We start from the raw sequence: 18030 nt of genomic DNA on the forward strand, positions 1-18030 counted from the left end.
CCCCCATGTCGCGCTAGTACCAATCGGGACACAACATGTCAATTGGAGGCATCGCAGTTCTCTTTGGAGGCTCCAGAAAAATCTCGAGCTCGTGTGAGAGCGCTCACATCACGATACTATCACGGCCAACCCGCCCTTCCGCCCCCCCCAGGCGCCGTTCTCGACGACGCCAACACGACGCGGCCCCCGTGCCCACCGCCCACGTATACTGCTCTTTCTAGCTTGCTCGCCTCAGCGGCTAGCCAGGCAAGCAGCAGGCAGTTTGGCGGCCATGAGCGTCGCACGCCGGGCAGCACATGGCCTCCTCGGCCGGTGCCTCGCCCCCTCGACGCGCTCCCACCGCCCGGTGCCAGCAGCCGCCGGGCCCGCGGCCGTCCAGCGCGCCGCTCAGTTCCACAGCTCGGCGGCGCGCTCGAAGCGGCGGTCACGGTTCCGCAACGTCAAGGCCGAGGAGCTGGGCCTGCTGAACCCCGCGAAACTCGCCGAGTACCGCGAGGAACACTTCCCCGAGTACTCGGAGCAGGACCTCGAGGCGCTGAAGAGCAAGTACACACCCGAGCAGCTCGAGGCCCTGCAAGCTGGCGAGCAGGCCGTCAACCCGGACGACCTCGTCTTCCAGGGCCGCCTGCGCGACGACCCCTACCGCCCCAACTACGTCGAGGACTTCACCGTCCTGGACCCGAGATACGACCTCAAACCTCAGACCGAAGTGACGCCCCGCGAGCCCGAGTGGCCCAGTCGATCCAAATGGAATGCTCTTCACGCCTTTCGCTTGGCCAAGCTGGTGGCGACGAAGGCAACGGACCAGCATCAGCGCGCCCATGACCGCGCCTTGGTCCGCGCCCTGCGGAGGATCAAGGCTGGTGAAATGGGCGAGGACCACTACATCGACCTGACCATGGACGAGCTCAACGACATGGAGAAGGACCCGGAGCTGTTCCAAAAGCACTTGGCCAACGAAGAGAAGGAGGCCGAAGTGGTCGATGAGGCCGACCCCGAGTTTGAGGCCTTGTGGAAGGAGCGGAAAGCTGAGACGAAAAACTTCGACAAGCTGTTCGACGAGGAGCTCGCGAAGGAGAATCGTAACATACCGGACCCGGTGATCACCAACCTGGAGCTCCTCGAGAACGGGCCCGCAGGCGCCAGCCGCGCGCACTCGGCCGAGGCTGTGGAGCTAGGCAAGGTGCCTGGCGTTGAGGGCCTGTACAAGTCGGCCGTGGACCCCGAGGACGAGGGCCAGGACGACTCCGGTTACTACCAAGAGATCAAGCGCCTGACGGGCCTGAGCCTGAAGGACCTCCAGTCCATTTATAACAAGGTGCTCGTCACGCGTTGGGTCGCCAACCAGACGCGTCTGGGCAAAGTCCGCAGCTCCTCAGTCGTCGCCATCGCCGGCAACGGCAACGGCCGCCTAGGCATAGGCATTGCAAAGTCCACTGAGGCCAGTCTGGCCGCCGAGACGGCCCAGCTGCTGGCCATTCGCAACATGAAGCCCATTCGCCGCTACGAGAACCGGACCATCTACGGCAACGTCAGCGCAAAGGTGTCGGGCACTGTCGTCGAGCTCTTTGCCCGTCCGCCAGGTAAGCCACCATTTTCATCCCACCACCACCACCACCCCCCCTCCTTTCCTTCCTCTCCTACTCTTTCCAATCAATGATCCGGGGTTCTAATCCCACTGTTCCGCAGGCTTTGGCCTCCGCTGCCCGCACCGCATCTTCGAAATGTGCCGCGCCGCGGGCATACACGACATCGCGGCGCGCATGCCTCGCTCCAAGAACCCCATGAACTCGGTCAAGGCTGCCTACGATGCGCTCGTCAACCAGCCCGACCCGGAGGAGATTGCCATTGGCCGCGGCAAGAAGCTGGTGGACGTGAGGAAGGTGTACTACGGCGGCTCTGTACACTAGGCGAGGGTCCGGGAAGAGACGGAGAGGGGATGTAAGACGGGGTCTTTGATTCATGGCGGCGCGTCATGAGGAACGGCAGCGCGGCCGGGCGTGCGTGCGAGCGTGCGTGTACACTACCAGGGATGTCTGTATATTGTCGACAGAGGAGCCAAGGGAGACAACGTAAGATTAACTACCAAGACGTCTTGTCCAAATGCTGCTATCATCAAATACTCGTCGTGTGGAGCCATCAAACGCCCACCGCTGTCCGAGTCTCGTGTCATTCCGTAGGGTATCAAGAATTTATAACCGAAATCGCCGCAACGCCAATCCCATCCCCTCGTTCATCGTCGTTGATGTTGCCATCCTTGTCGCCGTGCCCCCCAGTTCCTCCACACAATGCTTCTCCTCCTCTTCCTCTTCCTCGTCCTCCGCCTCATCCTCTGATCACCATCCATGTTGATGGGTCGACCCTCCCCTTGTCGAGTCTGCTATTTTCATGTCCTCCCCCCCCCCCCCCCTCCTCCTCCTCTACTGACCGCCGGATTCCGCCCTTGTTTTGCCCCTTCTGCTTCCCTTCTCTTTCCCTCTTTCTATTTTTGTGTTGTGTGTTCAATCGTCGTTTCAAAATTTCATTTTGATTCCCTTTTGTCGGTCCCCTCCCCCCTCCCTTTCTTGATTTACTAGACGTTTTCTACCGCTCGTCGTCGTCGCCGCCACCGCCAGGACCGCCGCCGCCGCTGCCCCAGTCAATCTCCTGCTGCAGCACGATGCTGTACACGCTCGCCTTGAGGAGCGTGAAGGCGAGGCTCGTCTTGCGCTCCAGCTCGCGCAGGCCGTCGAGGATTTGCGTCGTGGGCCGGGAGGCGAGGTCGTCGAGCACCGAGGCGAGCTACATGGAAATCCTCCTGGTCAGCTACTAGTGCTTTGATTCCTTGGTCCTGTTCCTATCCTGCCCTTTGGTGGTGGGTGTCTGCTCTATCCGCTTCCCTTCCTTCCTTTCTTTCTTTGGTCTTTTTCTGGGGAGAGGAGGGATGTGCTGTTTCCTCGGTTCAAGAGATTGGAAGTGTTTTCTTCTTACCTCCTTCATGTTATTGGCCAGGCGCTCGTACTCGTCCAGCACTTCTTGCTCGAGGGGCGTGAGCTCCGGCGGGGACAGCAGGTTGTTGTTGTTGCTGCTGCTGTTGTTGTGATTGCTGCCGCCCGCGCTTGCAACCGCGCCGGCGCTGTTGCTGTTGCTGCTGCTGCTGTGGTCCATTGGGCGACGAGGAGCGTGACGCGGCTCCTTTCGCCGTTGGCGGGGTGGAAGGGGCGTGCGTGACTTGGGGCCGGCTGTTGGTGTGGTGCAGTGGGTTGTTGTTGCTGTCGCGTGTGATAATGGGAGAGGGAGAGAGAGACGTGAGGTTCGTTCGCGTGGAGTTGACTTGGCGGCGGTGGTGGGATGGATGGTGGGGTTGGCAATACCATGGCCAGACCCTCCCCCCCGGCACATGCAACAAAACCATGCCATGTACACAGACACACAACACAGACAGGCAACGCCTTAACATGCATAACCCATGCGCCAAGGCATGCATCGTCTCCAAAAGGTGTAGTAAACTGAATACTTGTTGTTTGTTACAATTCAAAGCCATCCATCACACACGTCATGTACTCGTCATATTCCATCCGTCACGGATCATGGACGTAAACAAACACATAACCCAAGACAAGACAAAACCCAACAAAACTGAACGCTCAAGGCGGTAAGGCAAACAATCTCGATCTGTACTAGTCCATACAAGCAACATACTGTGTATCCTTCACGGTTGAAGCGCATACCCGTCTCCCCCCCTTCACTGGCCGTACAGCACGAGGCCGTTCTCGGCGCCCAGGTCGGTGCCGGTGTCGGTGCCCATGACGCTCCCCGTGTAATCGCTGTACTCGTCGCTGTATTCGCTGGTCCCGGCCTCGGACCCGTCGTACTGATCGGTGCTCGACGTCATCACCGTGGTGCCCATGCTGCTCCGCCGCAGCGTGCCGGTCTCGCTGTGCACGTCGTCTTCTCCGTCGTCGTCGAGCGTCGAGTCGAGCACCGTCGTCTCTTCGCCCGCAAAGTCAATCTCGGCACTTCTCTCCGGTTGGGGCGTCTCTGGCTCTTCCAGCTCCTCCACCGTCTCCGCAACGCCGACATTCTCCTTGTCCTCGGCGTCAAACGCCTTGCCGAGGCCGCCGCCCCAGCTGCGCTTCCGCAGCGCGTTGGCGCCCGCTGGAGTCCGCACGCTCTGGCTGCGCTTGACGAGACCTGACGACATGTTGCTGTGCATCTGGCTGAGAGACGCAATACGTCTCGCGGCCCCGTTGGACGTCGGCGGCGCCAGGTTGCGCTTTGCCTGTAGCGCCATGTTGACTACCGCCCGGGGCTTGGGCATCTCGGCGGCCTCTGCGCTGGCAGGCTTCTTGACGCGCTTGCGGCTCATGTTGTCACGGTCCTTGCTGGACTTGGACATGAGCAGGACTCGCGAATGGTCCATGACGCCTTCCATGATGCGTCGCTCGAGACGTTCCGCGCGGTGCTCCATCTCCGAGAGCTCCTCCTTGCGCAGGCGCATAGCCGTCTCGAGCGAGGACACGTCGCCTGTGAGCCTAGTCTTCTGACGGATGAGACTCTCCTGCTCCGTCCGGAGGCCCATGACGCTCTTGCGAAGTCTCTCTTCTTCGTCCCTGAGGCTGAGGATGGACGCCTCAACGTGCTCCTTTTCGGCCTGCCGGCGCTCCAGGGAGATGACCGTCTCTTGCAGAGACTTCTCGCGGTCCTCGTGGTCGTCTGAGATGCGCTGCGTCTGAGTAGACAGGAACTGAGAAATCTCCGCAGCCGTGTTGACGACAGACGCGTGCACCTTGTCCAGGGTTTCAAAGCGCGCAAATGCCTCCGTTGCCGTGGCGCTGTGATCGACAAGCTTGTCCAGCTTCTCGTGGACACCAGCGTCATCGTACTTGTCCTCGACCAGCTTGTCGAGCTTCTCGTGAAGCATTGAGTCGTCATACTTGTCCTCGAGCAGCCTACCCAGCGTCTCTCGGACCTCGGTGTCGTCGTACTTCTGCTCCACCAATTTGCTGAGCGTTTCCTTTACCTCCGAGTCGTCATACCTCTGCTCCACCAGCGTGTTGAGCTTCTTCTGCACCTCCGAATCATCATACTTCTCCGGAGGAGGCAGCATGGGCTGCTCAGGCGGCTTCGACTCCACAATCTTGTCTTGAAGGTCCGTGGCAGAGGACTTGGAGTGCTCGTAGTGCTCTCCGACGAGGAGGAGGAGGTCCTTGACGGCCTGCAGGATTTGGGGCTGGTATTCTTTGACTTCGCCCTGCAAGCCCTCGACCACTGCGACGGCCTGCTGGATATGCTCCCGCGTCTGCGCGTGCTCAGACTTGCCCTCGGTCTGGTGGTCCTCGGTCCGAGAAGCAAGCTCTTCAACCTTTTCGAACACAGTCTTGGAGGCTTCCTCCATCTTCTCGAGCGAATCCGTGACGGTCGAGCCCAGAGCATCAATCAGCAGCTTCAGCTCGTCCGCGACCGCCTTGGTTCCGACAACAGCAGCTTCCGTCTCGATGTCACGAGCCTCGCCCGCCGCCGTCTTTTCGTCGAGGGTGGTCTTGAACTCGTCGTATTTGGCAATGAGCTCCGTGACCTTGTCGTCGATCTTGGTGCTGATGCTTTCCGTGGCTTCCTGGAGCTTCTCGTCGGATTCGAGCCTGGCACCAGCGACCACTTCCTTGGACTCGTCGAACTGCGTCTTCATGGTGTCGAACATGTCTTTGAGATCCTGGCCGACGTTTTCGTTCTTGTCAATCTTCTCGCCCATCGATTCGAGGAGCTTGCTGAGTGCCTCGACACCAGACGCCCCCTCCTCGAGCTTGCCCTTGATGGCCCCTTGAAATTCCTCCAGGAATGTCTTGACTTCGGTCACTCGGTCCGCCACGCCAACAATCTCGGCTTGCCGGTCATCCTGAGCTTTGGTCGATGCCTCGGAAAGCTCTTGGAGCTTCTGGTTGGCCTCCTTGACAATGTTCTCCATGTTTGTGAGGTCCTCCTTGTTGGACAGGGCCGCAAAGTCTGTACCTGTAAAGCCGTCGAGGGCCGTCTTTATCTCGAGCACGACCGTTTCAACAGCCTCAATGTCCGTTTTGGTGGCCTTGTCGTCATTTTCGGCTTCCTTGTCCGCGTGCTCCTTCAACTCGCTCAAACCGACAGTCAGCTGGGTAAGCAGAGTTTCGAAGTTGGTGAGGTCCTCCTTTTTGGAGATTGCTCCCAGCTGATCGACGATGGAATCCATGGTCTGCTTGGACTCCAATGCAGCGGCCTCTACGGCATCGAGCTGCTCCTTGCGCACAGCTTGCTCGCCGTCAATGAGGTCGTCGAGGCGGGCTTTTGTGTTCCGTAGGATTGTTTCAATGGCTTCGACGTCGTCCTTTGTCGCGACATCGCTGGGGACTGGAGCAGCGTCCGACGCCTCCTTCTCTGCTGGTGCAGGGGGCTCTCGAGAAGAGATCTCTTCGACGCCCTCCTGGACGTTTCGAAGCATGTCCTCCAGGCGAGCCAGGTCCTCCTTCTGTACATTGTCCGCTTCCGTTTCCGGTTCGGAGCCCATAGCCTCGACCTTGATCCGGAGCTGCGTGATGAGAACCTCGAGATTTCTGATATCATCTTGCTTGACCATGTCTGCCGGGACGACGGCCTGATCCGACCCAAGATTTTTGACCGTAGCTACTGCTTTGTCATTGCTGTCATCGCGCAGCGTCTCAATGTCAGACCTGACGGAGTCCAGACCAGCCTTGAGAGCGTCCAGAATCTCATCGTTAGCCGTTAGGTCGACAGGCTTGTTAGTTACTCTGTCGATTCCGGCTCGAATCTCGTTGAGGCCATCGTTGATGGCATCCAAAATTTCGCTCGTCTCGGGTCGAGGTCTCAGGATCTCCTGCCTGAGGCTGTTGAGGCCATTCTGCAGTGCATCGAGGACTTCGTGGTTGTTGGTTGCGGTATGCGGCGTCGCAGGAACCATTGACGAGTTGACAACGTCACGCAAGCCATCGAGCTCGGTTTGGAGCTGCTCACGCGCGCCATCGTTGGCTTGCGTAACCGCACGAGAGAGCTCTTCCTTCATCTCCTCGACAGTCCTGGACATGTGCTCCATGAGCTCCTCATGTCCACTCGTGCCGGAGACGCGGTCAACGTAGCTCTCGATGGCGATGCGGAGGTTCTCCAGACCATCTTTGGTGGCGTCGAGAACCTGTTCCGTGTCTCGACCATTGGCCGCGACATTGTCTTTTGCCTCTTCGGAGACCGCCTTAAACTCAAGCTTCATGTACTCCATAATATCTTGGAGACGCAATAGAACTTCGTCATTGTCGGATTGCGCTCTGACGACGGCATCTCCACGGGGAAACTCAAGCCCTTCTAGCCCTTCCTTGACTGCGTGGACCATTTCCTTGTGCGTCAAGTCGTTTCCAATCGCAGAGGCTGCCACCGGGAACTCGAACTCTTCGAGGCAGTCGCGGACAGCTTCGATGATCTCGTCCCTAGACATGGTCGCCGAGGTGTCCATCCGCGGCGGAACAAAGTGCTTCAGACCTTCGACGACGGCCTGGAACACTTCATCCCTGGTGGCGCCAACCGGGCCTCGATCGCGAGGCATGTACTCCTGGATGCCTTCCTTGAGACAGGTAAGAACCTCGTCGCGCTCCAGGCCAAGCTGCTGAACCTCAATCTCGGGCTTGTAGTTCTCCCAAGCGTCACGCACAGCCTCGATGACATCCTCTCGGCTCAGATCGGGCATCTCGCCGCGGGATGCCTCGTTGTCTCGAAGGGCCGCACGCATGGCGTTGTAGATCTCCTGATAGTCGATCAGGGTCTTCTGCGAGGAGGCAGATGCCTGGGACTGACGCCGATGCTCGCGAAGGACGTTATTCAGCTGCTCCTTCATCTGTGCGAGACCCTCGTCAATCACTCTCGAGACCTCGTCTTTGCTCGGAGGGTCGGACTCCTCATCGGTCTTGACGCCCATCTTCTCCAGGCGCTTTCCGAGCTCACGTCCCATCCCCAGGACCTCGCCCCGGAGTTCACGCACCAAGGCCTTGACCTCGGCCGTCAAACCACCGCCCTGCGCGACGCTATCCTTGACCGACTGAATAATCTTGATCAGGTCTTCATTTAAGAGTCCGGCGCCGCGCCCGGCTGATGCTGGCAAGCTGCGATTCTCGCTGCTCTGAAGAAGACGCTCGACTCTCTGGGTCATGGCCGTGGTGGGAATAACATCGCCGCCAAACTGTGAGCCGCGCGCAGACACATCTGGAACGACTGCGCTATGCGACTTTTCTCGAACGAAGCGAGCGAGATCGTCCACCTTTGAAGCCGTCGCCAGCCCGGACACCTTTTGCGAGAGCTCGTGAAGGAGGCCGACCAGCGACTCCTGCCCATCCTTGGTGCCCAGACCGCGCAGGATCCTTTCCAGTATGGCGACGGAGGCCGGGCCATCTACGCCCACAAGTGAGGGCGTACTCACGGAGGCGCGGTCGATGGATTCGGCGAAGCTCTTGGGTGATGGTATTCGGGGCAGCTGGAACGACCCCCTATGCGGCGGCGAGGTACAGTGAGGCTTATTGTCAAGGAACAGCCCAGAGTAGTGTTCGCGCGAAGAGATCCTGCTCGAAGCCTCGCTCACGTTACCCATCAGGTCCCGTAGGCTCCTGCGGATGTCTTCGTCCCTGGTATTGGTGGCCTCTTTGAGGCTGAGAAGGTCAGTGGCATTGTCGCGGCTGCGCCTGCTGAGCGCTGAAAGCTCCTTTTGCAGCGATTGGGCGATGCCAGTGAGGTTGATGATTTGACCGGACAAGGCCTCGATGTTTGGAGTGCCTTTGCTAGAGGTCGCGCCATTTGTGGCGCCGGAGAGACCCGGCGTAGCCTCTCGGGATGCTTGTTGGATGCCCATGTTTTGAAGAGCAAGCATAGTCGACGACTGCGGCGGCGTATTCTCTCCCAGGATGCTCTGGGGAGGCGGTCGGCGGACCGTCGGTCGAACAATTGGGGTGAGGCTCGGGCCAGGACCCGGGGTGGAGGTGTCGTGCTCGATGGCGCTCTCTCGGAGCTGGTTGGTGTTGTTGTTGTTATTGGTGGTGGGCGTCGACGGTCGGTCGTGCCTATCGAGGGATCGGCTGGGTGAGCCAGGAGTGTTTCGCCCGCCGTCGATCATGAGACTCATGTCCCGGACGGTGCCAGGCTGCAGCGACTGCATGCGACGGTGGCCCTTGATCATGGATTTCTCGGGGGAGCCGTCTTGGACTCTCTTGGCCAGGGAGGGGACGACGGCGGCGGTGTCGCGCGCTCGCTCGCTCAGCGCAGCATGGGCGGACTGGATGGCAATGCTAGTGCCGGCCCGCGACGAGAAGCTGGGCGACTGCGGGTTCAAGGGCAACGGCGGCGGTGCACGTTCAGGGTCGGAGCTGTCCCACCTGTCGGGCCATCGCCAGTTAGTAGAGATGTCGGCCAAGGCGGAGCAACGAGGAGGGTAACAAGAGCATGTCCACGCACATGGGAATCAAGGCTCGGCTGCCATGATCAGAAGAGGCAGAGTGTTGATGTTTCAGCCGGTGGTCCCCGTCGGACCAAACCGACTCTCGGTCCGTACTGGCGTGTGACTGTGGCATCGTACGTTCGGACTAGTACTAGTCGTCCGCAGTACGAGATGAGTCTGCTGGAGAGGGCGGCTCTGGAATGCCAGGCGCGAACGTCAAGAATGCGGACGGGCGCCCGCTACCACGCTTGGGGCAGCTCCAATGACGTGCGCGTGGAGGGGCAGCAGTAGCAGCAGGAGGAGGAGGATGTGTGTGCGTCTGCCTGCGGGATCAGCGCGGCGGGCGAGATGGAGCACTGGGTTGCTCAATTGAGGTTGCGAAAGGCTGGCTGCTCGAGCAGGATGCGGAGGGAGCTTGGTGTTTAGGCGGGCAGGGTTAGTAAATAACACGAAGACCATGGCAACTTGGGGCGCTACAAGCAACTGACTACTAGCACTGCATACGGGGGAGCCGCTCAGCCCTCACCTCAAACAGCCCATGCCTACCTCAAGCTTAGTTAGCTCCCGTCCCAAACAATGAAACCGCTGGCAACAGCACAGCACAGGCCCTCGGCAACCTGCAGCTCGCGGGCGGCGGATGCTGCTGCTCTGGTTGGGCGCCGCCGCCCGGTGTTGTTGTGCCACACCCGCAGCAGCCACTGGTGCAGTGCGGTCACTGCGGTGTGTCCACCTCACAGTGTGCTGGCGGCCGGGGCGGGCTGTTGTCCAGGGCAACGGCGCGTGGCGGGTCACCGCGCTGATGTGACGCCGCCAATCGAACCTTACTTTGAGCTCCCTGCTGCCTGAGAGGTGGCAGCGGTGGTACCACTGACTAGACCAGATTGAAACAGCCCAAGGGTGCCCCCGCGCGCCTCGCCGAATTCGTTTGTGCCACAGGCACGAAGTACCTTCAAGGTATCTCACGCGCAAGACTAGTGAGGTAGGTACCACCTAGGACACTTCAGTTTTAGAAACCATGCCACTGACTGTTGTCGACCAGGTCTCTTCTCTCCAGCGTCGTTCTCCTGCCAGCAAAACTCGATGCCGAATTTTCAATCAGCGAGGCGCAACCGCATATTGGGCGTACCTAAGTGTTTTGCGAGGTACGAATTAGGTGCAACGCAGTGCAGTCAGTGCCTCGGACACGCTACACCTAGGTGGGCAGCAGCATCCATCCGCAGCTCAGACCACGGCCCAGACGCCACGGCTACAGCAATGGCCACTCCGAGGTGCCACTCGCCCGCGCAAGTCTTCGTCACATGTCGCTGACTCCCATCCGTGGAGCTGAGTGCTTCTATAATACGAGGGTACCCAAATACACAGTAACGTCCCCTCGGCCGGTACTCGCCAACGCCCAGTTCGTCCACTCCGTCCTGCTCCGGCAAGCCGCTGAAACTTCTATGTCCCAATTACAAGATTTTGTTTTGTCCTTTTACATTACCACGACGACGGAACTTCTCATCGCTTGAAGGCGATATCAAACGCCGGAATGAGCGTCTGCGCGAGCCAGAACGAGAACACCAGCTTGGGCCCCGTCATGAGCAGCTGCGCCGGTCGCGTTAGCCTTTATTACACGCAGCGAGCCGTATCGTAATTGACGGGCCAGTGGCCACTCACCTTGGGCACCAGGCCCTTGAAGAAGCTCGAAAAGCCCTCCTGTCGGGCCATATTGGATAGGATGCGGAAGCCACTCTCCGGGTTGTCAAAGTTGCGATTCTGGATGCGCGTCTTGATCACATCGAGCGGCGCGGAGACGACAAGCGATGCCGACGCTCCGGCGATGGACGCTACAAAGTTCTGGAACCAAGACGCCTTGTTGTAGTCCTGAAGGTGGAACAGGTACTCCTTGGCAAAGGCCGAGCCACCAAACAGCTGATCAAGGCCGGCAGTCAGCATGTGAGACATCACCAACGCAACGCCGGGTTCAACGCACAGCAAAAGAGCCAGGGGCATTGCGGGCGGCTGTCCAACCCCAACCACGGTACAGGCCAAATCCTTCGTCGCGGACAATCTTGAGCACACCCCGGCCCTTGAAGGCCTCGGGGTTCGTCTGGCGCTTGATCTTGAGGACGTCGAGGGGAAGGAGGACAATCTCGCCGATTCCGATCAAGCTGTCGAGAGAGGTAAGGTCAGTCGTCTCGCACATTCTCGCAGAACATTGCAGCTGGAGCGCGCCTCACCTGCCGGCCGTCGAGTGCATAATGGCCTTGCCCGTCTTCTTGCCGAAAGCCGCCTCAAAGTCCTTGCCGTAGTGCTGCGCGAGAAAGTCGCGCGCCACGGGCTGACCGCCATACTTGTATATCCGCTGCAGCACCTTGTAGCCCGCGGCGTAGCCCAGACCGGGAAACAGGGAGAAGAACTTGCGGCCAATGGGCGCGCCGGCCTTGTCTTTGAATATGACCTGGTTAAGCTGGCTGGCGTTGGAGATCTGCGGCAGTGCAATGCTCAGCATTTGAGTTCTTTCGGTAGCAAGCTTCGAGTCGTGGGATGCATCCCCCTTACCCGAGTCTGGTTGCTCATCAATCGCTTCGCAATCGTGTCGACCTATGCAAGACAATGGTCAGCGCCATGCCCGGGCTGTCGAATCTCGTGGGTTAGACGTACGGGGTGGAAGACGGCCAGCTCGGCGATACCAGCGGAGCCTGTCGCGAAGCATCGTAGGTCAGCATATGCACACATGTGCCGACCGTGGAGGGGGGCCGCCCAAGTACTAACCAGAGCCGACGATTCGGGCCAGGCCCGATTCCTTCTCGCGGCCAGAAACCATTGCCGGGGGCGACATGATTGACAAATTGTGGGTGAGGCGGATGAGGATGTCGCGCTCGTCCCGAAGGTTGTCGAGGTGGCCGCGGCAATTTCAACGCTGAGGAGCGCCGCCTTTGGGGGAAATTTTTTGATGGCGGCCGGGTCTGCTTCTCAAGGCATGGGACAGGTAGGTACCGATCTCGGGAGCACGCGACGGGGCGGGCGGCGGTCCAGCGGTTCCTGGGGGGGGGCGCCAGGGTCGGCAGGGGGCTCGGCTGCAGTGGGTGATGGGCAAACGAAAGGACCCACTGATGGGATGTCGGCGCGGGTGGGCCAGGAGGCCCTGCTTGAAGCACGAGTAAAGTGTGCCGGGCCTCGCGCGAGATGATGCATATCACAGACGGCCTGTCTACCCTGCGGGTCGCTCAAGCTATAACATCCTACAAAGCACCACGTCTCCCACCGCAGAGCACGTCGATGGCATGGCTCATCTATAGCTTGGCGTCTTTTGATTGAGAAGCCAGTCATTCTCTCCGTCCTTGGCCCTTGTTTCCGGATAAAGTCGGTCACATGTTGCACTCTAGCTCAATCTTCACATGCACAAATGTCACCCCCAACTATCCGACAAAACATCCAACAAAACGTAACCATCTACCATTTCTCGAGGAACATATCTCATCGCCCTCGGCTCGAATGCTAGCTCTTGGTCGCCAGGGCGGGTCTTCAAATCCTTGTTCAATCCACCGGCATATCCATGGTCGTATGCTAAGCTACGGGCCTTCAGCGTCAATAATCCCGAAAGACTGCCACCATGTCGTCTAGCCTCATGACCTGTGCGATGAGTTTCTCTTGGTCCTCCAGGTGCTGGTTGTACGTGTTGTAGTGCTCCGCCCCCATCACCTCCTCCTCCTTGCCCTTGACGTCCTTGCGCTCTACAAAGGACAATACCTCCCTTTTCTTGTACTGCTCCACCTGGAGCGTCTGCAAGCAGCGCAACATGGCCTTGTAGACATCGTCCAAAAGCTGGGACTGCGTGCGCTCACCATCAAAGAACCAGAAGAACATGGTTCGGTTCGCCAGCCGGCTGTTGTCCTTTGGCACCTCTTGCACGTCGACAAGTCCTGCCATTTGCATTGCCAGCATCTTTCCCTGCACATCCGACTTCTTCATTAGTGCAGCCGTGGGCAACATCTTTTCGTCAAGCTTGCCCTTCTCTCTCAGGATTCGTGTCAGGCGCAGACCATGGCGGCCGAACGATTGCTCAATGAATGCGTCGAGCTCTACCTCGCGGAGACTCTCCATGAGCTGGCCAAAGTCAACTGTCCACTGGCCTCTCCCATGAGTGCCACAGTGTCGAACGAACCGATGCTTTCCTTCCGCGAGGAGCAACAGGTGTTGTCTCATCTGGTCAAGTCGACTATCCTTCGACGTCCCATCGTCCTCAAACTTGACTTTCGTTTGCCGTTCGCCATTGGGCCGCTGCGTTTGGTGATTGCTCTGTGCAGGAAATCCATCGTCATCGTCCGATGCGTCGAAATCACCTCCATGGCCATTGGAAAGGGGTCGCGGGGCCCTTGGGCGGGCCGCTGGTCTCTCATCCGAGTCATCCTCAGAATCACTCTCGTAGTCGAGCGGCGTAGCCTTGATCTTCTCGGCGCTTTGAAAGTCGATCTTATCCTTGGGTGCCTTGCCTATGCCGCTCTGCACGTTGACACTCTCATCGAGATGCTCCAATATTTGGACCGACGTCACCGCTACTTGCTGTTGACCACCTGACTGGTCGCCGATCAGAGGGTCCGGCTGACACCTCGGCAGCTGCGCTGTCAACAGTTCCAACAAGGCACGGTATATCTGGCCAGTGACCTCGCCGACGGTGTCCGCGGCAAATTCCGCCAATCGCTGGTTGCGAAGCTGGACCAGGCACTTCTCGTGATTGACACGAACTATGATATTGGGCTGCCAACTATTAGCTGGAATCCCCGGAGTCAACGGTAGCGCGTAACCTACGTTGAGTTGGGCGACCTCGTCAAAAGGGTCGTCGACGTGGCTTGCGCCGTTCTGGAGCTTCCTCTTCTTGGTGACTGGGCCATTAGACTGATCGAGCTGCCGCTTCAACATTTTGCCCTGATCGCGGAAGGTCCTGAATCGGTCGATGATGGCTGTGTGTTGTTCGCCCTTGCTCTTGGTAGCCTTTTCTCCAGGACCGGTTTTGGTGAGCTCCGTCTCAATCTCGCGATACACCTCCGCCGGATTTCGAAAGCTGTCGGGCCGTACAGTCTCGACAATCTCGGCCTGAATGAGGCGGGTCAGGACAGCGTTGAGGTGATCTTCAGATTCAATCAGCCCGGATGTTGATTCGTGCGTCCCGTTGGCGCGCCCATTGGCCTTTGGAGCCCGCGATGAGAAGGCATGAGTCAGATCTGCGACACGGGCATAACCCAGCTGCATCAGCGTCTGGACGAGGTCGCGTTCGGCGGTTCCATATTGGCTGTCGATGACCTCGAGGATCTTGCCTGACCGGACGAGGCTGTAGCAGGCATCGGGGTTTGTTTCGTAGCTGGTGATTCTGGTATCGGGATCTGTGTAGTGGTAGAGGAGATTGTGTTGTAATAGGACGCCGAGGCCATTTCGCAACTGTCGTGGGCCGAGAGACGTATACTGGGCTAGCTGCGCGATGCTTGATCGCCCTTTGGTAAAGAGGGCAGCGAGAATTCGCTACAGAAAAGGTTGAGTCAGCCCCGCCCCATGACGCTGCATCACGTCGCCCAAAGGATGCGCAGGAGAGGAACATACTGATGGAAGCTCGCCAAAGAGATCGCTAACTAGGAGAGCACAAAGCTCGGCTGCGTGTTTTGTCTGCGGGCGACAGGTCAGCAATGACTGTATGGATCATCGATCTGGAGGGGTCGCAGGCGGCACTCACTACAAGCATTGCTCTGCTCCTAGAGATCCTCTCACTATCTCTAGAGCTGCCACGGAGACTACCGGGCCGTCATTGAAGAGTAGCGGTCGAAGGATGGGCGGCGCCGATAAGGCGTGCGCAATTTCGGCGCGCGGAAGCAGAGGAATTGAATAGTCGTGATGGTTGGCGATGAAGCAAGTGCAGCCCACCTTGGTCGCATCCGTCAATTTTTCTGCTGGTGTAAGTCGACAAGAGCTTCGAGGTGGGCTGGTCGGGTACGGGCTGTCGCACAGTATAACTCGAGTCCCTCTTGGCGGACCACATGTGGGTGAGATACTTGATGAATACTTTGCTGCTGAGGCTCCCCGGCGCCAGCCAATCAGCAATCACGTGATTCTCGTAGTCTTCGCCGGTGCCGAAAATTAGACGGGAGCTGGTTCGACGAGGCACATCTTGAGAGATCAATTGCTTCACCACGCCGGCTGAAGGACCGCACATCGCCTATGCCCCTATCCTCGACCATGATCTCGAGAACCTCCCTCGCGAGAACCGCGCAGCAGGTCGTCCGGCGCTCCTGCAGCGTGCAGCCGCTCCAGCGCCGCGGCTTTGCCGCCGCCGCCTCGACCGGCTCCTTCGACACGGCGGACGTCTCTGGCCTCAAGGTTGCTTCGCGGGACGGCCATGGCCCGACGACCGAGCTGGCTATCGTGGCAAAGGCCGGCACTCGTTACCAACCGCTGCCCGGCCTGACCGTCGGCCTTGAAGAGTTTGCCTTCAAGGCGAGTCGCAGGTCGATTGCCGAGGATGACGGGATCGTGAGCTAATTTGCCCTTAGAACACGCAAAGGCGATCTGCCCTGCGCATCACGCGCGAATCCGAGCTTCTGGGTGGTCAATTGTCTGCCTCGCACTCCCGAGAGGCTCTTGTCCTCAAAGCCAGCTTCCTCCGCGAGGACCTGCCGTACTTTGCCGAACTCTTGGCTGAGGTTGTTTCCATGACCAAGTACACCAGTGAGCCGCGTCGCCGCATCGCCATTGGGGTACCAAAGCTAAAGACAGTTGCAGCGCACGAGTTTCACGAGGATGTTGAGCGTGTTCTGCACTTGAAACAAGCCGCTCTCAACGCCAATGTGCCCGCTCTCGCCCTCGACAATGCCCACGCTGTCGCCTTCCACACCGGCCTCGGCGCCCCCGTATACCCTTCGCAGTCGACCCCCCAGAAGTACCTGAATGAGGAGTACATTGCTAGCTACGCCGACGTTGTATACTCCAAGCCCAATATCGCTGTCGTCGCCGACGGTGCCTCGCCTGATGCCTTGTCCAAGTGGGTCAGCCAGTTCTTCAAGGACGTCCCGGCCAGCTCTCAGAGCGGCCAGTCGCTCAAGGTTGAGGCGTCCAAGTACTACGGCGGCGAGCAGAGGACGAACCACGCTGGTGGCAACTCTATGGTCATCGCCTTCCCCGGCTCCGACAGCAACGGCTCGAAGCCCGAGATTGCCGTCCTCGCCGCCTTGTTGGGTGGCAAGCCCACGATCAAGTGGACCCCCGGCTTCAGCCTGCTCTCCAAGGCCACTGCCGGCTCGGCTGGCCTTTCGGTCTCTTCCGCCAGCCTCGCCTACTCCGACGCCGGCCTGCTGGCTGTTCAGTTGACTGGCCCCGCCGCCGCTGTTCGCAAGGCTGCCGAGGACACTGCGAAGGCGCTGAAGAGCGTTGCGGATGGCTCGGTGAGCAAGGAGGACGTCGCCAAGGCTGTTGCCAACGCCAAGTTCGACGCCCTTGAGAAGGCCCAGTTCCGTGGGCCGAGCATTCTCCAGGCCGGATCTGGCCTCGTGCACAGCGGCAAGGCATCTGACCTGGCTGCCCTGGCCAGCGGCATCGACTCTGTCACCGCCGACAAGCTGAAGACTGTAAGTGTTCTTTTTTCTTTGCTTTACGGGCGGATCCCCATGTTTGCGCCATTTTCTCAGCGCAGGCCGGCTAACCTTGTGTGTAATAGACCGCTAAGGCCCTTCTGGATGGCAAGGCCACCGTGTCGACGGTGGGCGACCTGTTCGTGCTGCCGTACGCCGAGGAGATTGGTCTGCGGGTATAGAGGGATGCTGGCATGGACGCGAAAAGCTTGTACCAATAGTTGTCGAGGTGGTCTAGACGGTGTGATTGGGGACCTCATGCCTGTGAATATCTGTAGTAGAAATCCCCTTCGTTCACATGGCGTTTCCTTTCCTCTATCTCTTGTGCCATATGCCGCAATTTGTTGGCTTATTTACAGGTACCTAGTACCTATGTAAATTGCCCTACCAGGCTTGGTACCGCAGTGATCACTGAAGGGTCCTCCAGACCAACAAGCGGGCGTTGATGGCGAAGACGTGGACGGCTGCTGCGGCGGGGCCGCAGGCTGAGGTACGGAACAAGGACGAGTACGAAACTGCCGTGTCCCCACGGCCGAAACTCCGAGCATGTCCTTCCGGCACCGCGAAGCTTCTTGTCACAGCCCGAAACTGACGGGGCCCATGCTTCCCGCCATGCTCCCACGTCGGCCTCGCGCTGTGCCTTCGACCTCGGTCGGTCACGTCGGGCCACAGCTCTACGCCTGGATGGGTGGATGGGCCACTCGTGCAAGCTCACACGAGTGCGGATCGGGAATCGGGATGGCGTCAGTCCATCAGGCCTGGCTCTCCAAGGGCCGACGAGTGCTGCCCTGCGCGCCCTCAATGCGCCGTGTTTCCTATTGTAGGGCCATCGTGAAAATGACGGCGGTCTGACCTCCAATAGCTTTTGGAAGCCGTTTGGTCACCTCCTCTTGTACCCTGACAAGGTCCTGCATTTTAGGGGTAGCACGACCTGGCGCCCGGCGAGTCGTGTGCTGCCCGAAGGGACACTGTGCCCACGAGCGGGCTGGGCGGCCTGGC

General features: G+C 59.3%; 6 protein-coding genes across 8 annotated transcripts; 2 read left to right on the forward strand and 4 right to left on the reverse strand.

The window, feature by feature from the left end:
• The first annotated feature begins 91 nt into the window (after positions 1-91).
• MRPS5 (28S ribosomal protein S5, mitochondrial) lies at positions 92-2109 on the forward strand. Its single transcript, XM_047987708.1, has 2 exons — positions 92-1583; positions 1690-2109. The coding sequence occupies exons 1-2, from the start codon at positions 272-274 to the stop codon at positions 1908-1910; spliced, it is 1533 nt and encodes a 510-aa protein (XP_047843694.1). The 5' UTR covers positions 92-271; the 3' UTR covers positions 1911-2109.
• Positions 2110-2583: 474 nt separating this feature from the next.
• JDV02_006323 (uncharacterized protein) lies at positions 2584-3147 on the reverse strand (the record flags this gene model as incomplete). Its single annotated transcript, XM_047987709.1, has 2 exons — positions 2584-2781; positions 2971-3147. The coding sequence occupies 2 exons, from the start codon at positions 3145-3147 to the stop codon at positions 2584-2586; spliced, it is 375 nt and encodes a 124-aa protein (XP_047843695.1).
• A 318-nt stretch (positions 3148-3465) lies between these two features.
• JDV02_006324 (uncharacterized protein) lies at positions 3466-9864 on the reverse strand. 2 transcript variants are annotated; one of them, XM_047987711.1, is made up of 2 exons: positions 9454-9864; positions 3466-9374 (listed from the first exon to the last, which is right to left on the reverse strand). In XM_047987711.1, the coding sequence occupies exons 1-2, from the start codon at positions 9567-9569 to the stop codon at positions 3725-3727; spliced, it is 5766 nt and encodes a 1921-aa protein (XP_047843697.1). In that variant the 5' UTR covers positions 9570-9864; the 3' UTR covers positions 3466-3724. The 2 variants fall into 2 exon arrangements, with proteins under 2 accessions (XP_047843697.1, XP_047843696.1); XM_047987710.1 differs by having other exon boundaries at positions 3466-9465.
• A 667-nt stretch (positions 9865-10531) lies between these two features.
• On the reverse strand, positions 10532-12359 carry YHM1 (high copy suppressor of abf2). Its single transcript, XM_047987712.1, has 7 exons — positions 12191-12359; positions 12080-12117; positions 11978-12019; positions 11656-11903; positions 11409-11586; positions 11093-11347; positions 10532-11020 (listed from the first exon to the last, which is right to left on the reverse strand). The coding sequence occupies exons 1-7, from the start codon at positions 12255-12257 to the stop codon at positions 10934-10936; spliced, it is 915 nt and encodes a 304-aa protein (XP_047843698.1). The 5' UTR covers positions 12258-12359; the 3' UTR covers positions 10532-10933.
• A 369-nt stretch (positions 12360-12728) lies between these two features.
• RPC82 (RNA polymerase III subunit C82) lies at positions 12729-15321 on the reverse strand. Its single transcript, XM_047987713.1, has 4 exons — positions 15144-15321; positions 15014-15076; positions 14228-14935; positions 12729-14176 (listed from the first exon to the last, which is right to left on the reverse strand). Exons 1-4 carry the CDS (start codon positions 15150-15152, stop codon positions 13007-13009), a joined length of 1950 nt encoding a protein of 649 aa, XP_047843699.1. The 5' UTR covers positions 15153-15321; the 3' UTR covers positions 12729-13006.
• A 253-nt stretch (positions 15322-15574) lies between these two features.
• On the forward strand, positions 15575-17424 carry QCR2 (ubiquinol-cytochrome c reductase core subunit 1). 2 transcript variants are annotated; one of them, XM_047987714.1, is made up of 3 exons: positions 15575-15901; positions 15958-17028; positions 17118-17424. In XM_047987714.1, exons 1-3 carry the CDS (start codon positions 15626-15628, stop codon positions 17211-17213), a joined length of 1443 nt encoding a protein of 480 aa, XP_047843700.1. In that variant the 5' UTR covers positions 15575-15625; the 3' UTR covers positions 17214-17424. The 2 variants fall into 2 exon arrangements, with proteins under 2 accessions (XP_047843700.1, XP_047843701.1); XM_047987715.1 differs by having other exon boundaries at positions 15958-16132; positions 16187-17424.
• Positions 17425-18030: the final 606 nt, after the last annotated feature.

The sequence above is a fragment of the Purpureocillium takamizusanense genome, chromosome 5, assembly GCF_022605165.1.
Source record: "Purpureocillium takamizusanense chromosome 5, complete sequence".
NCBI classification, from domain to species: domain Eukaryota; kingdom Fungi; phylum Ascomycota; class Sordariomycetes; order Hypocreales; family Ophiocordycipitaceae; genus Purpureocillium; species Purpureocillium takamizusanense.

What these genes read in the sequence shown, in the direction of transcription:
- MRPS5 (XM_047987708.1), top strand. Translation starts at nt 272, where the DNA reads ATGAGCGTCGCACGCCGGGCAGCACATGGCCTCCTCGGCCGGTGCCTC. An exon ending in GCTCTTTGCCCGTCCGCCAG is followed by an intron (nt 1,584 to 1,689) that starts GTAAGCCACCAT and finishes ACTGTTCCGCAG; the next exon opens with GCTTTGGCCTCCGCTGCCCG.
- JDV02_006324 (XM_047987711.1), bottom strand. Translation starts at nt 9,569, where the DNA reads ATGCCACAGTCACACGCCAGTACGGACCGAGAGTCGGTTTGGTCCGAC. An exon ending in AGCCGAGCCTTGATTCCCAT is followed by an intron (nt 9,375 to 9,453) that starts GTGCGTGGACAT and finishes ATGGCCCGACAG; the next exon opens with GTGGGACAGCTCCGACCCTG.
- YHM1 (XM_047987712.1), bottom strand. Translation starts at nt 12,257, where the DNA reads ATGTCGCCCCCGGCAATGGTTTCTGGCCGCGAGAAGGAATCGGGCCTG. An exon ending in ATGCACTCGACGGCCGGCAG is followed by an intron (nt 11,587 to 11,655) that starts GTGAGGCGCGCT and finishes CTCTCTCGACAG; the next exon opens with CTTGATCGGAATCGGCGAGA. An exon ending in TCAAGGGCCTGGTGCCCAAG is followed by an intron (nt 11,021 to 11,092) that starts GTGAGTGGCCAC and finishes CGACCGGCGCAG; the next exon opens with CTGCTCATGACGGGGCCCAA.
- RPC82 (XM_047987713.1), bottom strand. An exon ending in TCTTTGGCGAGCTTCCATCA is followed by an intron (nt 14,936 to 15,013) that starts GTATGTTCCTCT and finishes CCTTTTCTGTAG; the next exon opens with CGAATTCTCGCTGCCCTCTT. An exon ending in ACGAGGTCGCCCAACTCAAC is followed by an intron (nt 14,177 to 14,227) that starts GTAGGTTACGCG and finishes AATAGTTGGCAG; the next exon opens with CCCAATATCATAGTTCGTGT.
- QCR2 (XM_047987715.1), top strand. Translation starts at nt 15,626, where the DNA reads ATGCCCCTATCCTCGACCATGATCTCGAGAACCTCCCTCGCGAGAACC. An exon ending in TTGAAGAGTTTGCCTTCAAG is followed by an intron (nt 15,902 to 15,957) that starts GCGAGTCGCAGG and finishes ATTTGCCCTTAG; the next exon opens with AACACGCAAAGGCGATCTGC. An exon ending in TTCCATGACCAAGTACACCA is followed by an intron (nt 16,133 to 16,186) that starts GTGAGCCGCGTC and finishes AGACAGTTGCAG; the next exon opens with CGCACGAGTTTCACGAGGAT.